At 34.4% G+C, this 23,214-nt stretch overlaps 1 protein-coding gene across 6 annotated transcripts; it reads left to right on the top strand.

The window, feature by feature from the left end:
• The first annotated feature begins 245 nt into the window (after positions 1-245).
• On the top strand, positions 246-21,348 carry LOC105221882 (protein yippee-like). Of its 6 annotated transcripts, none has more exons than XM_049456009.1 (4): positions 258-392; positions 456-539; positions 15,589-16,505; positions 16,583-21,348. In XM_049456009.1, the coding sequence occupies exon 4, from the start codon at positions 16,688-16,690 to the stop codon at positions 17,030-17,032; it is 345 nt and encodes a 114-aa protein (XP_049311966.1). In that variant the 5' UTR covers positions 258-392; positions 456-539; positions 15,589-16,505; positions 16,583-16,687; the 3' UTR covers positions 17,033-21,348. The 6 variants fall into 6 exon arrangements, with proteins under 6 accessions (XP_049311967.1, XP_049311965.1, XP_011197320.1 ...); XM_049456007.1 differs by having other exon boundaries at positions 456-908; XM_049456010.1 differs by having other exon boundaries at positions 246-908; positions 16,586-21,348.
• Positions 21,349-23,214: the final 1,866 nt, after the last annotated feature.

Below are 23,214 nucleotides of genomic sequence, written 5' to 3'. Positions count from 1 at the left end.
AAATAGAATCGTAATTAACCAAAAAATAATTATGTAGATGTAGTTAAAACCTTAAAATCTATATTTATTGCACATTTATATTGCGCAATCAAAGATACGTGGAATACAACCCTGCGAAAAGAACAGATGTTTTTTGTTATCATTTGTATTCTCCCTTTATCGCCATTTGTTTATTCCACACTTTTATTATGTTGAGGGGTCAATTCAATATCTTTTCAAAAGTACGAAAGAGATCAGAAGAAAAAGAAACATAAATATTGTGAACACAGAAAAGGAAACTAGCAAACGGAAAAACAAACATACGAATAGATTCATGGGTAAAAGCAATTGGATTGATTGCGTCGAATATCTGGGAATTTGAATTTTTGCAAAACAAAGCGCAGTTTTAATTTGTGAGTTTGAAAGCAAAATTAATTTAATGTGCGCTGTTTAATTAAATATAAAATTTTGTAAAGAAATCAGAAGAATTGTAACAACGCAAGAAAATATCTGTGACGAAAAATCTGAGAACAAAGTATACTGCGACATATGGAATACAGGTGAAAACAATTTGTCAAGTGAGACATTCACTTTTCATTCGATGTGAATACCAAATCAATAGTTGAAAATATAGCAAATTATTAGGTGTTTGAAAAATCGAACTTCAAAGCAGAAGGAAAAGTATATCAAAGTGCATTCAGTAACAAAATTTGACGCATATAATCCGAATGTGAAATATTATAGTTGCTAGAGGAGTGGATATATAGAGTGTACGAAAACATACTGTTTTGAATTACCTACGCTCTTATTGTAATTAAATTAACGTTAATTGGCTGGTGGACGTATAATGTTTTGAAGAAAATACATACATACATATTCCTATATTGGTAGCCCATTAGCAAACGATTCAAGAACTATTGGAAAGACAGGTAAGAAAATAGCTCTATTGTAAATGTATTCAAACACAGACATATGTATGTAGTAGCCAGTTGCGTTGATATAAGAAATAGAAGAGTTGTCAATATTTATTTGTGCTTTTGTACATATGTATGTATATAATAACAGCAATACCCTTTAAATAAAGAAAATTTATATTTCAGGCCATGTACATATTTTTATTGTAGCATATGATTGTGCACATATAAATATGTGCAAGAATGAAATCTTTATGAAGAACAAGGTCATTTTTCGACTTTGACCCAATTGTATTATCTAGTTGTAAAAGAGGTTATCAGGGCTTTCCAAATCATCACTAATAGCTTCTAAAACGTAATGGTTCAATAATTAATAAGAAAATATTATAAAGTTTTAAAGTACAAAATGCAATTATAAATTTCGCGTTATATCAATTTGTTCCTAAAATGGGTGTTTATTATTATTTTCTTACAATTGCTGTGTAACACCTGCATTTAAGAAAATCGACAGGTTGACTATCGCAAATGTTGATAGTTATACAAAGATTTTGCTTCTATATACAATACGAGTATAAGAAACTCTTTAACCATAGCTTTCGAAAGCATTATTATATTTAGACTATTTATTAGTAAAAACCGTATGTACGTGAATGAATTAAATGCTATATCCGTGAAGTCCTTTATTATTTTTAACCACATCTGGTATCCTTCGCTGTAGATAATATAAATCAATCACCAATAAAGTTGTTGAAAAAAGGCCTTGAACAAATACTGGCCTTAACGTATGCAATCTCACCCCAAAAAATGAATCAAATCGGACCATAGCTTTTTCAAATCTTCAGATACATAGTGTTTATATCTAGTTGTAAAATATCGACAAAAGACAAGATGATATTATTGAAATTCTTAGAGTATTTTTTCCTTATAATGTTGCTATACTTACATAAATTGGCGCCCATATGACCAAACAAAGATTTTGTACTTCATACTGCTTACACTCAAAATCTAACTTGAACCGGTTTGATCCATTAAAGTTACGCGCACAAATCTAAGCGATATATACTTTTTCTGGATTAGTACAAGCTTTTTTTTAATTTTCGTGTGAAGTTTGATCTCTAATTAGAGTAAAATAGCAAATTAATTAGTATAATATTTTTATTCTAGTAGCCCTTATGAATAAGTTATTTTCATAAAATAATTTGGGAAAAGCAAAAGTTAAGACAATTTCTGCCTCAGTATACGCAACAAAGGAATTTCCATCCACTTTCACTTGTCTTTTGACTTCAAAGCGTTTGTTTCAAAATGTGTGAAATTTTAATGAAATTAAGTGAATAATTTTTCTTAAAAATAATGAGTATTGAAATTGGCAATGACCCTAATATAGTGATTTCAAATTTTAAGGAAATATTTATAAAGTTTTGCCAACACCTGAAAATATCTCCCATGCATGCATGTATAAAAATATAAAAGAAAGCAATGCTCCTTGTTGATAGTATAAAATGCCATTTGGGTAGTCGTTAATCATATCTAGTTACTTACACACATACAAAGCTCTAAAGTATAAAACGCAATTTCCACACGCCATAGATAAGCGACATGTATGGAAAACTGCTGATAACCGCCTAAAAGCCAGTATTAATGCGAAATTCACAGCGATTAACAATAGCAAAATGCATTGAAGTGTGTACCCAGTAAATGCTCACTTAATAATATCTGATTTAAACTAAATACGCACATATTAAACACACATATGTGTGTACATTGTACAATTGTGTTGAAGAATGACATTAAATGTACAGAATATGGTATTGTGCAAACTGATCGTTTCTTGGGAACTCATTTCTCTGTAGTTCATTTTTGTTTTGTTGCCTGTCTTATTGGCTTTTCCCAGTTGGTTCGTTATCATATTTTTTATACCCCGAACAGGGAATGTTACTCTGCCACGAAATTTGTAACAACTGGAAGAAAACGTCGGAGACCCTATACATAAAATTTATAAGTAAGGAAGTGCTCAATTCGTGTGTAACCGAACATTTCATACTGTTGTTACTTCCAAAGATCAAAGTCGGAGAAATACTTGCAGGTGTTGGACAAAAAATAAGAATTCAAAATTCATTGTTCGACGATTTGGATTTTTAATCCAATATTATACATATGTATGTACATTGAGTTAAGCGGGGAAAAGATACCTTTAGTACCGTGATAAAAGGTAAATTTTTTCCAATTTTGTTATGGAAAAATAAAAACAGATCACATCCGTATGTGTGTAGAGGTTTTATTGAACTATAAAATACAAAATTATTTTATGTAAAAAAACAAAATGGCGGAAACGATCCCGTTGGTTGACATTTTTTTCGGCCGTCAATTTCCTCGCTAGGCCTCTTATCTGAAACGAAACGAAAAAGTAAAATTTTTTTTTTATTTAGAAGCTTTTATAAAGTGCGTAGGAGAGGGATTTTTAGAATTTCGAAAAATTGGGGGATGTAGGCCTGGATTTTGTAAAAAGTGCCATTTTTCCCTATGTTTTTCGACATCAAAATAGTTAAACAACTGTCAAAATGCCAGCGATCTATCACGTACTTGAGTAAAAAATTGTCTATAAAATACGCTTTAGTACAAGTAAATCGGTAAAATAATTCGCTCGCAATTTTGTCGGCCGCATGAAAGAAGTTAGTTTCGAGGAAACGAGCCTCAAAGTTCCCTGGCTGTATAGACCGTAGCCTGAAGTGCAATTGTTCTAGGGCCTATTTCTTCGAAAATATACGGAGTAAACCAACGAAACTTCGGGACTATATTTTTGAATAGTTTTTCATTATCGGATAGTACACACTATAATCATTCTCTCAAAATTTGAAATCGAAATTTAAATTATTTCGGTCGCTATGTTGTCTTGCTCTATGTTGTTTTGATTCTGGTTAAAAAAAGTTTATTTACCGAAAGAAAGAATCTTGGTTAAGTTAACCAGAACTTTAATGACAAATGGCTGCTAATCAGACATTGACCGGGCGAAAAAAAAACAGTTGACAACAGATGCCTTTCATTATTGCGATCCTCTTACCGAATTACAAGTTTGCATCTTGTTTAGCACTTTAGTTATGGCACTTTATAGATTTTCGTTCAATAGCAGTTTTCTGCAGAGGAACCCGTGTCCCGAGTTTGAATAAGATATCTCAATTTTTAGTCAAGTTACAGTTTGCACAGCCGTCTTGTCATCTTGATAATTTATATAAGTATGTACATATGTATATATGACCCTATATCTAAATCGATTAGTCTTGGATGATATAAACAATCTTTAGGTCAACAAAACTATTATACTCTGAAGCAACATGTTGCAAGAGTATACAAATGATTAAGTGGCGAGAGGAGTCGATTTAGCCGTATGTCTGTATACTCGCGAACTAGAACCCAGTTTTTAAAATATCGATCTAAAGCACACACCCTTTTCTGCATGTGGGGTTGCTCATTTGACGGAACCACCGATATCGGACCAGTATAGGATAAAGCTGTCATACAAACTGTTCGATGAAACTCAATCAGTTGTTTTGAAAAAATTTGACAAGGTGCCTTCCCGAAATTTTGCAAAGATTATTGTCCAAGGCAGCGTTATAATCTACATACGTATAGGAACAAATTCTTTGGATCACACAACTGGAGCATATAATTGCCATTAAAACTGATCGCTCAAAATCTAAAAAATAAGGTCTTTTTATACTCTTTTGTGCTGTAAAATTTAGCCTGTAAGGGTACTATAGTTTCGGCGTAACAGTATTTTCTTGCTTGTAAAGACCATTGTAGCTACGTACATACATATGTAGCTGGTATCCATACACAAAGAATCCAACATCATAAATGCCGCGACCAGCTCACACATTAACTAAAAGGCCAATAGCCGATTCTTAACTGCTAGTCATCGGCATTTCCAGACCGGAGAAACAAAGCAAAGGCAAATACAATAAAAAGTAGAAATTAATAATGAGGAAATTACAATCACAGGCAGAATTCGAACATGCGCTGTTGGCGACGCCAACGGCAGTCGGCCATACTTAGGGAATCGTTAAGAAATTATGAAGCAGCAATTTAATTAGAGTATGAAACTCACTGCTTATACAACGAAAAATGAGGAAAATACTGAATTTTATGTAAGAGTCTATTGACTCTGTCTACGCCATAGATAGAGGCCAACTGAATCGAGAACAAATACGCTAATGAATAATATGTATTAAGAATTAAAATACGAAATCTGAAAGCTGGCACAATCATCATAAGTTTATACATCCATACATATATATAAATATATATGTTTGTATGTATTTTGCATGTAAATTGTAGCCATTGCATTGTATTGTCTTCGTTCTGATAGAGAAAAACAACTTCGAATACGTACCGGTCGAATTGAGAGGGAATGCATGAATAGTGTATATTACATACATATATGTATGTATATAAAGTGTACATAAATGTACAAATGTATGTATTTTAGTATACAAAATATGTAAACAAAGGAAATTAGAAACATCCATCGATGGTTGAATTAAAACTCAAAAGTTTGCAGGGGCATACATATTCCTCAGATCACTTCATAGAAACATACTTTAGCCAATAACGATTACGTTGTGAAACGTTAATGTAGGCATGGTCTTAACCTAAAAGTTTCATATACGTATATTTGTAGTAGAGTTGAATATTTACTCTTGATACCTCACAAATTTTTTTAATATCACAAAGAAATCTGGTTAAACAAAGTATAAAAACCTGCCCAAAATTTTATTTTCTGTAATTTTTATTAAAAAATTATATTATGTAAATACTGACATTTCGAAATCTTTATGCGGCAGTAAAATCAACTTCAGTTCTTAAATTTTATGATCTACAATCCGACATTCGCTCTTAAACTTCCGTTATTTCCTTTTTATGTGAATTGAAATTGATTTAAATTTAGAGATTGTGGGACTTTGCTTATATTTGAGGGGTTATATGCAGTTAGAATTTCCAAAAAAATCGGTGGTTTTTGATTTTGTTTTCTTAATGTACATATATATTCCGGTGAATATTTTGGAAGTTACTGGCGAATTTAAAAAGGCGTTTCAGAGTGCTTGGAATTACAAGGCAGAACTTTAAACGCGTTTTTATCAAAATGGTGTTTTTAAAGTCGGTGACCAACTTCTTAAATATATTTCATAGTAATTAACAGAAGATTTTTTCTCACCGAAAAAAAGTTTTCTTTTTCAAATTAAGGTCGGAATTTTCGTCAAAAATTTATTTATTTTTAGTAGGAAATCGCCATTTAAAAAAAAAAAAAATATTTTGCCTATTATTTTGATTAATTACTAGAGTTAACATTACTTTAACGAAATCTGTTTGGCTTTTTAATTTCAGAGGATCCAGTTAAGAGATATAGTGGTCACCGCAAAACGTCTTTTTTGAGAGGAGCTTCCGGAGATAAGCTGTAGTTCCTTTCCAAATAAATATTTTTACTAATACTAAGGTTTAAAATACAGTTAAAAGATGCATCCATACATACATACATATAATACATAATACGTATACAAAATTTTGGATCAATACATAAATTTAAAAGTTTTCTCAGAAAACTGCTGGGAAATTTGCTTTTTTCGGCCTTCTAATTGCTTATAACACCTCAAATACCCCTTAATTTTAATGCTTGATTAGATCTACGTAACTATAGCCATTAATAAATTATTGGATCGGCTTATGTATGCCTTTGTTCCAAATATTATTATAATAGATTAAAGTCTCTTTCCGCCACATTATTGTTATCGGTGACAAATAATCGTGTATTTAAACTTTTTTTTTGACGGATCGTTATCGCATACTGTATTTTGAAAGTAGTGACTATCGAGGCTTGTGATACCATGTCAATCTCAACCCCCACAAATTCAACCCCGATATTTAAGATATTTTAACCGGCTGTAGGGTGCATTATTTATGTATGTATGTATTCGTCGTTTGAGTCGTTGTACTCGTTACTGCAACTGAAATCTTCAACACGTTTACGGTTAATATCCCTTATGCGGTATATGGATACGAATTGCATTTGCGCTCGCGAGGTGATATATGATGGTGCGCATGCCGTGGGAGAACCGTACTCGCATCACTTTGTGTTGTTTGTTTGGTGCCGTGTTTATGTTGCTAGGTTCATCGCCTTCATATATACATAAATGTATGTACATACACAACATGCTAGTCTTGTTTATTTGCCACACTGTTGTTGCACTGTTAGTAACTACGCTCATAATATGGTACTTATACAGTGGCATTCAAAAGTATAAAATCCAAATTATTTTTGCATTATGTGCGAAACATATTATTTATACTGCAGTTCTAGGGACACAAGTTTTTTTTGTACAATGCCGAAAATCAAGGAATTAGCCTAACCCTGAATAAAATCATATCCTAAAGATTGCGGGAAATCCACCTAATGCATAAGCGAAATTTTTGGCTGTGGCCAATCGCTCAGGAAAAAAAGTCGAGTAAGGCTTGTCGGATACCAAATAAAGAGTTACAAACCACAATCTCAAATCAACCCTGAACAACCGAGCAGGATACTCTAGTAGTAGTAGCAAAAGCCCTTGATAGTCCTTGACCGCATAAAAAATCCGGGTCGGTCCCGGTTACGTTGCCCTTACTGTTGTGGGAACGGAAATGAAAATTCTGTCATTTCGTGCGGTTGTGTGATCATGCAAATGCATTTCCATTTTCGCAGAAAATAAGCATTCTAGACCTAAAATATTTCTTAATTTTTAAATTTTACAGATTTTTATTTTATTATTTTATTATGCCAAATATTTGTGTGAGCCACTGTACATCGATTGAAATTTTCTTGATACCAAGGGTTGTACACGAAAAATACCACTTAACTTGTATTTTATTCAAAAATTCATTAGAATAGTTACTTAAGTGCAGCATGCCAAATTGAATATATTAAGAACTCGTTCCTGAAGTTGCCGTTATTAGAAAAGAAATATTGTCGACTCCACATGTTTGAGAAGTGTGATTATATATCCAAACAATGTTCTCTGTTGTAGTCATTTAAAAGAGCTTTGTAAACGAAAATCAATAAAAATGTACGGAATATTGGTAATTGCGTTTTTTTATTCGAAATTGGAGCCAGAGGTTCAGAACATTGTAATAATAGTAGCTAAAATTTTTTTTATTCGCCGGGGGAAACAGGGGAAGAGGAAGCCCTTTACCCCTTTGGAAAGACCAGGTGGAGAAAGACTTGGCTTCGCTTGGAATCTCCAATTGGCGCCACATAGCAAAACGGAGAAACGACTGGCGCTCTGTTGTTAACTCGGCTGTAACCGCGTAAGCGGTGTCTAAGGTAGTAAAGAAGATTTCTACACTAGTAAAGGGGTCACAGAATCGACCTTGTTGTTCAAAAAGTATCGTGAATTTTGTATTAACTAAGAAATTATACCTTCAAATTAATCACCCCCCGATATATAATACGAAGACGAACCAAAACGCGTCCCAGCTGTCAAAAGTTAACATTAAATGTAAATAGTTGCAGTTCAGCAATATATATATGTATATATGCATATGTATATGTATATACATATGTATAAATTTTTTTTTACCATTATATACATTTAAGTATTTATATATTTTTATATAAACTGGCCCAGAATCCTCATTATCATAGTTCAGTGCTAGATACCGTACTAAACAGCCATACAGAGGTTCTTATGCGAAGTTTTTACATATTCAAATACTCGTTGTTCGCAGTCAAGTAAGAAGTACATTTTTTTAAATGTGAATAAGTCGAATTATACTATAAGTTTTTCAACACTGTTCTTTCGCTGTTTTTTGCCATTCTTACACGCAGACACACACCTTTCGCAATCGTCGAAAAATAACCAAGAAATAAACAAACCGGTACGACAAGCCGTCCAGACAGTCCATCAGCTGGTTGTGCCGACAGTTGTTATATTAGTATGTACATGCACATAAGTATGTATGCGTAAATACAGTTTATATATGTAAATATATATGTATGTATGTATCTTATAACTTTCCATGTAGGCAGCTAAGCACATGGATATTTGCTCGTTTGGCCACTATTTCTGCTCACTCACTTATTCTTATACATATATGTATGTACATATGTATTTTAATACTGTGTTTCTGTATTCATATTTGCCAACATTGGACTGGTCATGTCGGTCAACTCAATGCCTCTAGACGCCAACCACAGAAACCACAACTGAACTTTCCGTTGCAACATTTGCGAATTGAATCTATATGCACATACATACGTATATAATATATTATATATAGAAATATAAAATGCATTCATACGAACATACATACATACATTGTATCTTTGCATGGGAGGTATCCACAGCTGCTCAAGCTATAGTATAGTTAATGGCACGCCGTCAGTGCGCTAGTGGTGGCTTTTTGTTTGGCTGCGCATATACATACATACATACACACTCGCATAGCTATGTACATATACATTTAGAGTTGTCTCGCAGATAAACAAAGGCACACATTTGTACCTACAATTTCTTGTTGTTGCCGCCACTGTTGTTGTCATTCATCATCATCAACAGCGAACAGCAACAGTCGAGCTCATTTCAACTGCACCGTCAGAACAGTTGGTGTTTTGCTGCCATCGTAAACGTGTTCATTGTACGCTGTCTGAATTTAAGTGATTTCTATTGAAGTCAGTTAACTTTGCCGAGTTGAAAAGTTTCGCCTAAGTTGGTAAGGCTTCAGACGGCGATCTACGACTGAATTTTTTCACCTGCCTTCCTGTGCTCTTCTTTATTAAAGTTGTGTGCTAAATAATTTGCAGTGTTTTGTTATTCTTCTGTTTTTGATTTTTGTATTTGTTTACAATTGCTGTTGAATCGTGCTCGCTCTCTCCGTATTCGCTGCTCTGTGTTTTGTTGCGTTCTCGTGTCACCTCTTCGGCGCACATCTCTATCGCGAAAACAGCTGTGAAATTTGTGAATTTTCAAATTTATAATTTTAAATTTGCTTTTCTTTTGCGTTTTTTTTTTATTTTTGCACGTATTTGTGTTTGTTTATTTCGTTTTAAAATTGCATATGATTATTTTTCACTGGGGCGCGAATTACTATACTCTAATACAACAAATAATATATCAAAACAGTGGATAAACAAACGTGAGTTCTTTGTCCGCGGTTAAAGTTTTGTATTATGTTTTTTTTTTTAAGTTAACACAGACAATCATACCCTTTATGTACGAAAAACCTCTGGGTGGTCACGACTTTTTGGTTGTACCTCTATTGTATGCATGTATGCGTAAGCTAACCACTTCCGTGGAAAAATAAAATTTACGTCGCCGTTGTAGGGATGACTAACTGTGATTAGCTGTAAATTTTTACCATTGAACCCAATGCCCTCTCATGTTGAGTTACTACTTGCTACTCGCCGGTCCCAACAGAGTTTGATCGCCGAAATAGCATTCCTCTTCCGGATAAAATTTGTACCGCTATCGTAGATCCGGCTGCCGAGTGATATCCCTTTAAGATTAGATTAGTCTGTCAAAAGCACTTTGGCGTTCTTGTATTTTCGTTCATAAATTGTGAAATCATATCTTCTGAGTTCATCGAACTATTTTGTGTGTGCTCTCTTCTTCTTCGACATAAACGCTTTCATATTGTAGTTTCATGTGTCGTTGTCCTCTGCGGTTATTGTGTTTGTCTTTACTGGTTTTACGATTGTTTGCAATGTTCTAGCTATACTTTGTGTAGTTACTGATGTAAAGACAGTTGCGCACAAAATTATAGGTCTGCCTGTGAAGTGCTCGCAAGTGCTGTATGAGAATAACGGTATCTAAAAGAACGTTGGCATTAAAATATAAATTTTTAATAGTAAAATACATAATCTGGTATGAAATTTTATTATTGCAATAGATTCAACATAATTTTGATAAGAGTAAGGAATTTTCATATGGCGGAGTTGAGTCAATATTCAGTCGATACTTCCTAAATTCCGCACTAAAATGAAGGATGAGATAATATTACTATATGGTTGTCGACCGATTTCACCCATTTCGCCACCAAAATGAAGTCTACCCAAGATGGAACCGTTCAGCCAATTTCCGACTTGTAGTTACCATATACGACTAAATCTAATCCTTATAGTAATTATAAAGCGAATGATTTTTATTAAAAGAATATATAGTTTTCATCATAATATTGTGTTGGGTGTGAGGGTGGTTATCATACGTTTTCACCCATTTCTGCAAGGTATGGTCAGACATCAAAAGAAAATGTTTCCCCAATGCGTGGTTCATATAACTTTAGTAGCTTGTAAGATGTATACAAGAAACCCAATTGGGGCGTTGCCATGCCCACTTTCCAAAACTTGTTCCTCTGCACCAATAATAGGAATTCTGATCAGTGGCCGATCCAGAAAAATTTTTTGGGGGTGTTTTACGAAAAGTTTTATTACTCAACGTATTTTTAATATAGCAGCAACCAAGCTTCTTTCGTAATATTATTTTTCTCTGAGTTTAGGGGGTGTTTTAACACCAAAAACCCCCCTTGGATCCGCCACTGATTCTGATATATACATAAACATTTCTATCTATTCGTTTTAGGTATAAAAACTATTTGGAATGATATGCAAATCATTTTAGAATTTAGTTTTTTCTTCAAGTTATCTCTAGGACGGAAACAAATATATAGAAAATATTAAAATTCAATGAGTATACTCTATTAGTGCAAGCCTGACATTTTTGGTGTTCGGCTTCCGTTTGACAGTTGCTTATTCGGTGTAGATATGCAAATACAAAGCATACGCACAAAGGTTGACAAGAATAACGCAAACGTGTAAGGCAGAACCAAACTTCGTACGAAATTGGACACTTAATATTCTCTACAACAAAATATGTAATCAATTTTCCATTTTTATTCAATATTTTCATCGACTTATCAATCGAAAATACACATATTTGTGGATCTGAGGAGTCTAATACTTTTTTAAGATTTCTTGAGGTATATAATCTTTTCTCAGACGTACTATGAGAACTTAAGAGGTATGATCTATGTTGTGTGTGTATCTTCTTACTTGATCCTAAAAAATATTTTATGAGCAAAACGAAAATGCCACATGTGCATGTTGCATTTGTGCTGGCTTTGTCTCACCATTCTTGGTTCTCATCACATTTCTTTGTTCTGTGTGTGCGCATTTTTGCATGCGATATTAAAAATGCATAAAGTGCTGAAGAATATTAATGCGATTTGCAACACATTTTGCGCTCGTCTCATATATTTCAATCCCCACACTGGCTTCTGCAGCACATATTTATATAAATACGCATATGTATGTATTATCTACATGAATGTATCTTTTCTATGTATATGTATTAGAGTGGGTCTTTGCCTAAGAGAATCTGGGCCTGAAGCCGGTTTCGAGCCAGCGATTTTTAAGGCGATGTTAAAAATTCGGTTGTACGGGAGATCTCTAATGTATATAGAGACCCTTTACCCCATACCGTATATATATAAATGATCAGCATGACGAGCTGAGTCGATTAGGCCATATCCGTCCGTCTGTCCATCCATTCGTCCCTAATAAGCTTTGTCGGAACCGGCGGTATTGGACAACCATAACATATAGCTTAACAGCTTGTAAGAAAATCTTTATCATATCTTCAACAAATTTGGCATGGAATATTTTCCAAGTTAACGGTGCAATCTCCGAAGAAATTGTTCAGATCGAGCCAATATAGTATATAGATGCTATACAAACTGACCAATCAAAGTTCTTGTACGAAGTATATTGTATTTGTGAAGTGTGTTATAGCTTCCATGCAACCGAAGTTGTGGAAAGGCTGAATTTCATAGTAATGTTGCACGCAAGTAGTAGTAAACTTTGAAAAACCCAACAAATTTGGAACACTACTTTCTTTTACGGGGTCCTATTATTAATATATATGTACATACATATGTCCGTGGTTATTAAGGGTTGTCAACGAATTTATGTTCCGTATACTTAAGTTATCACCCAAAGAAACTAATTATTAATTAAATCTTTGTAAATTTACTCTTATTACGGTTTCCAACGGTTTTAAACTGAGACAACTCTAATTTTTTTAACAGACAGTTGTTATCGACAATATTCAGTTGAAAAAGTTCAACCGAAATGAAGTGAAGTTGTAAATCGTAAAAAAACGTTTACTTAAAAGAATGGAGAATTGCACGCCAAACTTACAGAAGACTTTGTACCCATAAAAAATAATCCACGTTTTTGGCTCAACTTCAATGTACTTCCGTTCCTTTGCATCTAGAAAATTTACTGTCTCATGTGCAGTAAGAAAGCATTATATACCCACTCTGCTTTAAGCTGAAGGTCAAGAAAATGTGAGTTGGAAACCAACATTAAATGCGGCATTGCTGAGGTAAGGCCGGTTGTGATAAAAGACGGAGTCGTAGTGCCCATAATTCTAAAATTCCGTTAAAGCATACAGGTCTCAACCATAGCGAAATAATTATAAAGACGGTAAATTATAAAACTATTAATTACACTTTTCTACAGTTCGTTCGTGTCTTTGAGTATCCGCCCATATTGTCGATAATATCCATATTTCCTTCTATTAATAGCTCCTGACTTTTTATTTATACCTATGCATGTAAGTATAGTATGTGTTCAAAAATGTTTAGCAACTAAATATACGTGACAGTATACAAAAGTGGCTTCCAATAAGGTTCAAGCTTTTTTTATTTAAACAAAAATCTCTTAGATTTGCTGGGAGATACGCTATATCAGTGTGCGCTTGGCCCCTGTGAACTGTCATCGATACTTTACGTCAGCAGCGTATTTGCTAAGGTACTGGGTACATTGCTCCGCAGTTTTCTAGTTTAACGCCATTGTTCAGCACACATGTGGACACCTCTTTTCCACACATCATCCATTCATGTTCTTTGTCCTGTGAAGTCATTAGCCACTCTTGCTGTTTTCTGTCTGCAACTTCGCTGCGTTGATCCGCTCGCCATGTTCTGCCTTTGTGTCTACCATCTGTGCTCTCTAATTATAATTTGTCGTGTTTGTTGTAATATTGCAGTCATCGAGTTCTCTGACAGTTTTGTTGCAATTGCCGTTACAGAAAATTTTTATCGTTCTTTGTTTGATTTATATGTATGTATATTATGTATGGATGTATGTACTCATGTTACAATCTGTATTTATATGCAAACACACTTATATATGGTCACTCAACTTATTATTTATTCTTTGCGTGTGTACCTACGCGTGTTCAGGATTTATTATACCCTATTCTTATAGACTCTTCTGCTTGCACACGGTTAATATACTTGAATACAAATGATTTTGATCAGATATTGTGGGGCTTTAGCCTCTACGGAACCATGCCCATCATTCATACGAAGACATGAGAATAAATACATACATACATATGCTTGTCTGAAGTTATTGAACCTATTCTTGAAGTGCTCTTTTAAGCATCGCAGCTGTTAAACGAGTTGAATAGTTAGGTTAATATACAAAAGATTTCTTATTTCAATAAGTTATTTTCTTTCAAATCGATTCAGCTGGTATGGTGGAGAAGTGTATTCTGCAAGCTGAGCCTACCCCAATGACATACATAATGACAGATGGAAGGGTCTACAACTAAGTACTATGATTTTTAGGCCTTATCAATGTCGTTTAGATTGTGCTAATCTCTGAACTCGCAAAATATTGCACAGAGTAGTAGAGTTTTATTCCCATAACGGTTGTTTGTAACACTTAAGGTAAGACGCACTTGACTGAACATTGAAATATTGCTCACAGTTGACTGCCATGAATGGTAATGCTTTCAAAAATGATAAAAATAAGAGGGCTCTACCAGGTTCGACCATTTTCGACGGATTTTCTTACGCAAACGCCTCAGTACGGCCAAATAAAACTCCTTATTGACCGTATATCCTTCCAAAACAAATTTATGATGCCCCAAACCATGAATATCGAAAAAACAATAAGCTTTACCATGATTTTGTTTTCGTTTTTTCCTTCCGCTCCGACTATTATTGACTTGTTTGCATGTCAAACTCATAAACCCATGTGTCATCGGCAGTGAAAATGCTCTCCATGAATGTGGGATCGGAATTCGTACGATAAAGCATGTTTAAAGAGATCTGTTTTGGTTACGCTTTAGAATAAAAAATTAGCTTTAACGGGACAAGTCGATCAAGAACGCGTTTCATACCCAAAGTATCCACCAAAATAATTCTAACGGACTCGCGAAAGATGTCAAGCTCTCTTGCTATCGCTCTAACGCTTGCATGACGGTTTTCAAGTACCATATTCTTCACTTTTTTTTAACTTTTTCATCAGTTGAAAAGGTCAAAAGTCACCCAGAACAAGATATGTTTTCAGTGATTTCTCGACAGTCTTTGAAGACTTTGCACCACTCGTAGCCGTGTGTTTTTAATAAAACTGAATCACTGTAAGCCTGAACAATGCATTTTGCTGAAACACACTGAAAATGTTATCAATAGTATTTCCTCCTCGTAAATTAATAGGTGCCTTATTTTTAAGAGATTAGGTGAAGATCACTCTTCGATTAGAACATGTACGTCATTGGATGTACAAAATATAAATAATATAATTAATTTTGTTTGTAAATATTGCCTGTGATTTGTTGCGCTATTCTTCATAATAACAACTCTAACACTTAACCTTTTTATATTACAGGAAATTTGATATTTAATCAGTGGCAAAATAAACAAAATAAACAGAGGCAAGTTCGATTGGAACCAACCCACTAAAAGTGTTTTGTGCGCTTACTTGTGACTAAGGCTAACTGATAGCCTCAGATCCATAGACAGACAATAACGTTCCAGTGTCGCTGCAACAAAAACAAACACCACAACAAACCCATTGCGGGAGGTGTGCCATCACAAACGGTGCTATTTTTTGTTCTACGCCGTACTTTTTGTATTTTCTGTGGCTCTTGAACTGATAAGGTTGTGTGCAGCAACACAAGGTAGGTGCAGAGTGAAAACAATCACTTATCAGGGTGTAGATATAGATCGCAGAGCTATCGCCGAGTGCACACTCACCGACATATTCGGGCAACTGCCGACATACAGACATTTATGAAGACTTAACAATAACAATAATCGGTCAAAAAGCGCTGGAACAAACGCAGTAACACCAGCAACAACGTCGCCGTACAAGTACAAACAAATAAGATAAATAGTAATAAAATACACAAGTAAAGCCCAATCGAAAACAAAACAAGACCGCAAATAGCAAAACAAAGCGTAGCACACGAAAAGCGGGCAAAATAAAGAGCAACGCTCCATTGATGCCGTTGAGTTGTTGTTGAGCCATACCGCAGCAAGCTGGCGAACTAAATGGTCGCGCGATTCAAACAGAAAGAAGCGCAAATACATATACCTACATTGCTGAAGTGAATGTTGTTGACTAGTTGTGGTCGTTTTGCTCCGTTTGTGTTGCTCTAATTGTTGCAAGTGCTTTGGAGTCTGCAGTGCACACATACCCACACGCTGGTGGCACTTGAGGCGCTGGAGCGGTGCAGTCGTGCGGTTGCTATTGTGATTTCCTCAAAAAGCAAGCGAAGCGAAGACTCAATTTTACGTTGGACGGTAAGTTGGAAATTTATTTTAAATTTTTTGGCACGACCGATCGAAGTTAATTGAAATTATTCTTTATTCTTTAACAGCAGCCGTCGTTATTAGTTTTCAACTAAAAACCAAGGGCTTTCTAGTCAAAGAGACGGCATATACCTTACATTCTTCGCAATATTTGGTGCGTGCAGTAAAATAAAATGGTGAAGACATTTCAAGCCTACTTGCCGTCCACGAATCGAACGTACTCGTGCGTGCATTGCCGTGCGCATCTTGCGTCCCACGATGAGCTCATCTCGAAATCGTTCCAGGGTAGTCAAGGACCTGCCTACCTCTTCAACTCGGTGGTGAATGTGGGCTGTGGCCAAACCGAGGAGCGTGTGCTACTCACCGGTCTACACGCCGTCGCAGACATATTCTGCGACTGTTGCAAAACACCGCTGGGCTGGAAGTACGAACACGCCTACGAGAGCAGCCAGAAATACAAAGAGGGCAAGTACATAATAGAGTTGGCGCACATGATCAAGGAAAACGGCTGGGATTGAGCGAATGTGTTGATATTTATACGATGGAGCAGAACGCCTATGATGAGACGAAGCGTAGCGATGTCGAGCGAATGCAGTGCGTGTTAATGCAGAGGACAATGTGGATGTTATACAATCTATGTTAGTGATATTGTGTTTGAAGATGAGCTTGAGATCGGTATTGGTATTATATTGCGAGGAATATTGGTGAATGCGATTGAAGTATTTTAGTGGCTAGACATGAATTATGTAGTGATAATTGAAGTGAAGGTTTGGTAATGTTTAAGATGTATTTTGTGTATACACTTTTGACATTATCCTTAAAAACAAGACGAATGTCTGCTATAAACCTCAAAAGAGCAAATGTGTTTAAATTAAAGTTATAATGTGATTTTAAGTTTAAAATTGCCACCGCCTTCTCTTAACACCATTAAGGATCAGAACACAAAAACACAGAACCGATGGCCGCATACGTTCATAAATCTACATCTATCACTATCACTTCTGCTGGCAGACACCCAAATCCTTCCTCACAAAACCGATACATTTTCAATATCTTTTCATAAAACAACACTTACAAAGAAACATAACAAAAACAAAAGCAAACAACACTTATAGTTAATCCACAAGACAGGCCCTGCAGAAACTCGCTTTTGTAAACCAGTTGCAAGTCTTGCTGGTTTCATTTCCAGAATCGTGATATGATACGAAAAGCATATACCCGGCGAACCGTACCAAAACTTTTGGATAAATGAACAACAAAAAGAAAAAAATTACATTGGAAAAATGTTGAAATGAAAGCACACAAACGCATGCAATTGAGTATCAAAGCGTAGAGCGCAGACGATGTCGCTAAGCTAATGGGAATGGACGCATATTGTGAAGTTGATAATTTTGAACTGTCTTTGCTGTCACTGCCACTGCCGATACTTTAAATCTTCTAACAACAATTCTACAAACTCAAACTTTTGCGGTTTACTTTTGCTGCAAACGTGACTTCTGCTGATAGCACCATTGATGGCACAGCGCTTTCAATGAACAAACTACATGCTAACCAAATATCTGTAGACACGGCTTGGATGCGCCTGCAAATGGAAAGTTGAGCTTACCTCTCCGAATCAACGGTTCAAGTCGTAAATACCCTCACATATTTTCCGACATCAGCACACAACCAGTCCTAACAATCTTCAGAAATGAAGTAAACTATTTGGAGAAACCAGTCGCTTTTTCGTTCTATAATAGTTAATGATAAATTATTGATAAATACCTATTATTTTACTGTTATAATTAAAGAGTATGGTACACTATATAAACTTATGTGTCTACGTGTAATGAGTGTAAGCTTATTTTTATGTGTATTCGTGACAGAGACGATGTATTTTTAAGTTTTATGTGCATTTTTATTAGCTCAACAAGAACAAACATAATTAAATTTACATAGAACTGATATTATGTGTAAAGTAAGTAATATACATACATATATGATATAAATTCAAAACCTGTGTGTATTTTATTTTGGTAGTGCCAGCAGTTGTTGTACATACAAAAATAACAATAATGATAACACACAACAATTTCATTTGCTAGCAGGCAACAACGAAGTAAACAAAAGGGCACGCAATACAACTCCTTGCAAGGACACTTGTTATGGCTGCCCGCCACATTTTTCATGGCAAGATTGATTGCTTTGTATGAATAAATGTGTTGAATTAACTACTGCTGTATAATTTAAAATATATTTACTATCAGGAAGCACACGCAATTGCTTAAAGCTTGTAAATAAGCAAAAACTACATTATTTACTAAATATACACATTTATGTATGTATGTACACGAAGTTATTTAAAACCGTTTACTACCATATTAGAACCCAAGTATTGTATTCTAAAGCAAACGTTTCGAAAATGCGTTGCAGCCTGTTGAGAGGAGTTATCGATAATAACAGTTTGGAATGGTGAGTGATATTTTAAAGCTTTCACGGAAACTTACGCAAAGCTCGTTGAAAACCATATACAAGCATTTGTATGACAGTGAAATAAGTATTTGATAAGAATAAGTGATAGAGTGAGCTTAGCGTTTTTTCAATAAGAATTCAAATTGAAGTAAAACCGTTTTAACTTGCGCAAGGAATCTTATTCCAAATAAATTATACAATGACTAGTCGTCACCTGAAATGTCAAATAACTGCAATTATTTGACAAGTTAAGCAGAAAATACACTATGAAGCTTACCGCCGGCTTTTTTGTTTCAAAAATACATTAAAATTCGTAACATGCTTTTAAAGTACCGCTAACATATTCCGGTAAATGATTGCTGCGAAAAATACAGCCCACATTTGGTGAAAAATGGCAGCAGTACCTTATTTCACTGCATTATTTGCAGTTGCTGTGAAGTTAACGCTGAACTTTTACCGGCTAAGCGCGTGCTGATAATCATAATGCTTTTCAAAGACTCAGTATTTTAAATACTACCTAAAATTAATAAAATCGCTTAAAATGCAGCTTATTCATTCGAGACATTAATCTTGAAATTTTCAATATTGGTGTTATTTGTTTTTCAGGTGATGGCATTTTCGAATACAGACAAATAACAGATGGCAATGTGTAGTTGGTAAAGTTTTTAAGAAATTGAGGTTTCAGGCGGACGATAAAGCTTAACAAAAAATGCTTAAAATTAAGAGGTTCATTGCAATTATTAATTTCTTTGTAAACTATTGAAGGAATTAAAGAAATACACAACTGCAATATTTAATTAATTAATTTGATGTGTAAAAGTATTAATTTAAGTGCTTGACGAAAAAGCCTATTTCAATTAACGGGCGTGTATCATTTTTTGAAAGTTGTGTAGTAACCTCCTTTATTTCCGTTGTAAGTACTTTGAATTAAATTCTATAAATGTCAATGACTCATAAAAATCAATAAGTTCAATTTTATTTCAATTTATTTGTTCAGACGAATAATATTGTAATTCAATAGATGCGTTTTGGAAATATTAAAAATGCTTATCAACTTATGGTATATAGAAATGATCAAATCAATAACACTGTAACTGTCGCCAATGAAAAATTTATATGTACATGAAATCACACGAAAGACTCACGAATGAACATGAACATGCAAGAACGGTTAAAAAGTCTTAGCACAGCGGCATACAACTTTTAGGTTGCATTAAAAGTCTTGAATTAAAAGAATCAAAAATAATAATAAAATCTAAATATTGTTAACTTCGCTTTCGTTTGCTTAAAATCTAAGAGAAAACTTATTTATCCACATTAAAATGAACATCAAATCGCTTTAATATAGAATGTAAACAGCTTACGGGCGTTTAATTATATGGTAGTATAGCATAAAACTGTAAATAATGCATATATATGCAAATACATACATATATGTATATAAAAAACTGCCAAGAACAAATTCGCGTCATAAATGTCGTTGGTTCTCTAATAACAAATTAACATACAACCAGTTAGAATATCGAATTAGGCGATATATATTTTAATATAGGTTTATAGTTTAGAAAAGAAATCATTTCATCTCCTTTTGAATTAAATTAATGCGACCTTAGAAGCAAAATACTTGGCAAATGCCGCAACAAGAAATATAAAATGCTATAGTTTTAATGCAAATATTACGTAACTACATTCCCGTTAACTGCTAATTGAATTATATATCCGTCATTAATGTAAATTCTTAAAAACAATATAAATATATACTCAAAAACTTTAATTTTCGAAGCATTAAAGCAATGCGTAAAGAAAACAAAACCAAAAGCGGTTGAAACATTAAAGAATGGGAGAATGAAACATAATGCAATAAAATTAAAATGCTCCAAACTGTATTTCGGTTTTTAAACAAAAATAAATAGTATAATTGTACCGAATTCGAGTTGTGGCTTAAAACTATTTTCTCAAAACAAGCAAACTTTTATCTAGTATTTGTTGACTGGCTAAACAAAATGATAAATATATACACATATATCAATATCTATTTTCTCTACACTATCATCATAGATGTATCATAAATATTATAATTGAAATATGAATGTACTATCAGCATATGAACGATTATATGCCGATTTTATTAAGATAAAGTTATGGCTTTATTTAGCGCTGAAACACTGGCACACCATAGAACATGCTATTTCATACAAAAATTGTTTATTGATTTCGTCAAATATAGCCGAATACATAAATACATCCGAAAATAATTTTGCTGTTCACACACACATATATACATATAATGCATACAAAAATTTTAGCTACTTAGTTTTAGGTTATAATTGATGGCAAAACGTGATAAATAAATTATTAATATACAGTAATATATTGAAAATTATATATGTACTTATCTACGTCTCCTTAATTTGTAATTACTATGGTGAAAAAATATTTCTTGGGATCCCATCTGCTAGCATGTGGAATTAAAAATGGGAAACATTTTTAAAATTCATCGAATTAACAGCAAATAGAATAATAAAATTAGCAAGAGATTAGGCCCTTATTACGTGAACGCTTATCTACCAAAACTATCTCGCTTCCTTACTGCTAAGAGCCTAAAACTCCCCCTGCTAAATCCACGGCGAACCTATTAATAAACTGAACGAATGAGTACAGACTGGAGCTTAACATTTTCGTCGCTGGCGTTAGTATTCCGACGGTAAATCACCCTAAAATTTTAGGAGTCTGCACTCTTTCTTTTCGCACACATCCTCGATAAAGTACAGAGCCGCAATAAGATCCTCAAATCGCTAGCCGGCAGCACTTGGAGCAAATACAAAGAGACGTTGCTGGCAATATACAAGGCTATCGTCTGGCCGGTTATGAACTAGGATGCAGATGGGGAAGATACAAACCTGTCCAAATACCACACCTCGGACAATTACGGGATGTCTCCTGGTGTCTTCCTTCGAGCACATACACATTGAGGTCCTCATGCTATCTGTAAATGAGCAGAACATCCTCCTCTCTAAGCAGTTCCTGCTCGGGTGTTTTCGTAGAAATTATCCCTGAAGCCACTTGCTTGAAGAGAAACCGCCACCTAGGAACTTCAGGAGAAAATTCCTCCAATAAGTCGACGACATATAACCATACACCGACCAAATTTCGGACGTGACTAATTTTCGACAGTTTTTGAACGCCATTCATAGTGCAGCTATTAACACCTTCACTGACTCCCTTCCAGTGAATTGCGAGAAAAAAGGGTGACCTTATCTCAGCCTCCTTCTGAGTACTGTAGCAGATACCCCGACATACTCAACTTATGTCCTGCATGTAACGAGTCCCCACACGATACTAATGAAATCCTAAAAATACAAGCGTTAGTAAAGTTGTGGATATACGGAATGATATCCGATAATGAACTTAACATTACAGTTCTCGTATAAAGACATTTTATAACTCTCAGGATGGATGGAATTCAATTCATTTACTAAGTATATGGGAATTTTATTTGGTAAACGTTTTATTAGCAATATCGGCATTGTCACTTTCTAGCATCAATTTGGAGGGTTGCGGACTTCGACCATAAGGGGTTTCCTCTATTTTAAACAAGTATTTTAGATCTCAGTAAAATTGGTTAACTGGATAGCTTTGGATTTTATAACGGTAAGGGTGAAATGACAATAAAAGACGGACAAGCGAATAATAATAAAACATGAAAATATGAAACAACAAAATGAGAACGAAGGTGCGCTTCTCTTATGTGTTAGTGCTTATCAATAGATAAACCTATCAGATCCAGATAAAAAAGTGCAATACTTTGCTTTGCTTTGTTATCACTTTCTGATTCAACTGACTGCGATTATTAGGTTATTGCGTTACATTTTTTCTATTCGTTGTCAAACAAGTGTGTATGGGTGTACGTGACGGAGGTGGCGTTGTGCTTCTACATTAAAGGGGGTCAACTAATATGACGGCCTGTTTTTAGGAACTTTTTTTCTCCGATCAGTAAAGAGATAGAGCTTTAAGTTGATTATCATTTATTAACATATATTAATGAATATAAATTTATAGAACATGAGTTACAGGGTTCTGAACAGCTCCGTCTTGAAAAAATGTTTCGCGCTTCCTCTACGATTCCGGCTGATTGGTTTATTCGAAACTATAAAATTACCGGCGTTTTAATCTGTAAGCCTAAAGGAAGGAATGAACTATTATCAAATGAATATGCCTAAAATTTGACTTTGGTAGACATTTGAAAAAA

This window comes from Bactrocera dorsalis, chromosome 4 (assembly GCF_023373825.1).
Source record: "Bactrocera dorsalis isolate Fly_Bdor chromosome 4, ASM2337382v1, whole genome shotgun sequence".
Taxonomy (NCBI): Eukaryota; Metazoa; Arthropoda; class Insecta; order Diptera; family Tephritidae; genus Bactrocera; species Bactrocera dorsalis.
Note: the sequence above shows the minus strand (reverse complement) of the source record. Positions and strands in the feature narration are given on the sequence as shown.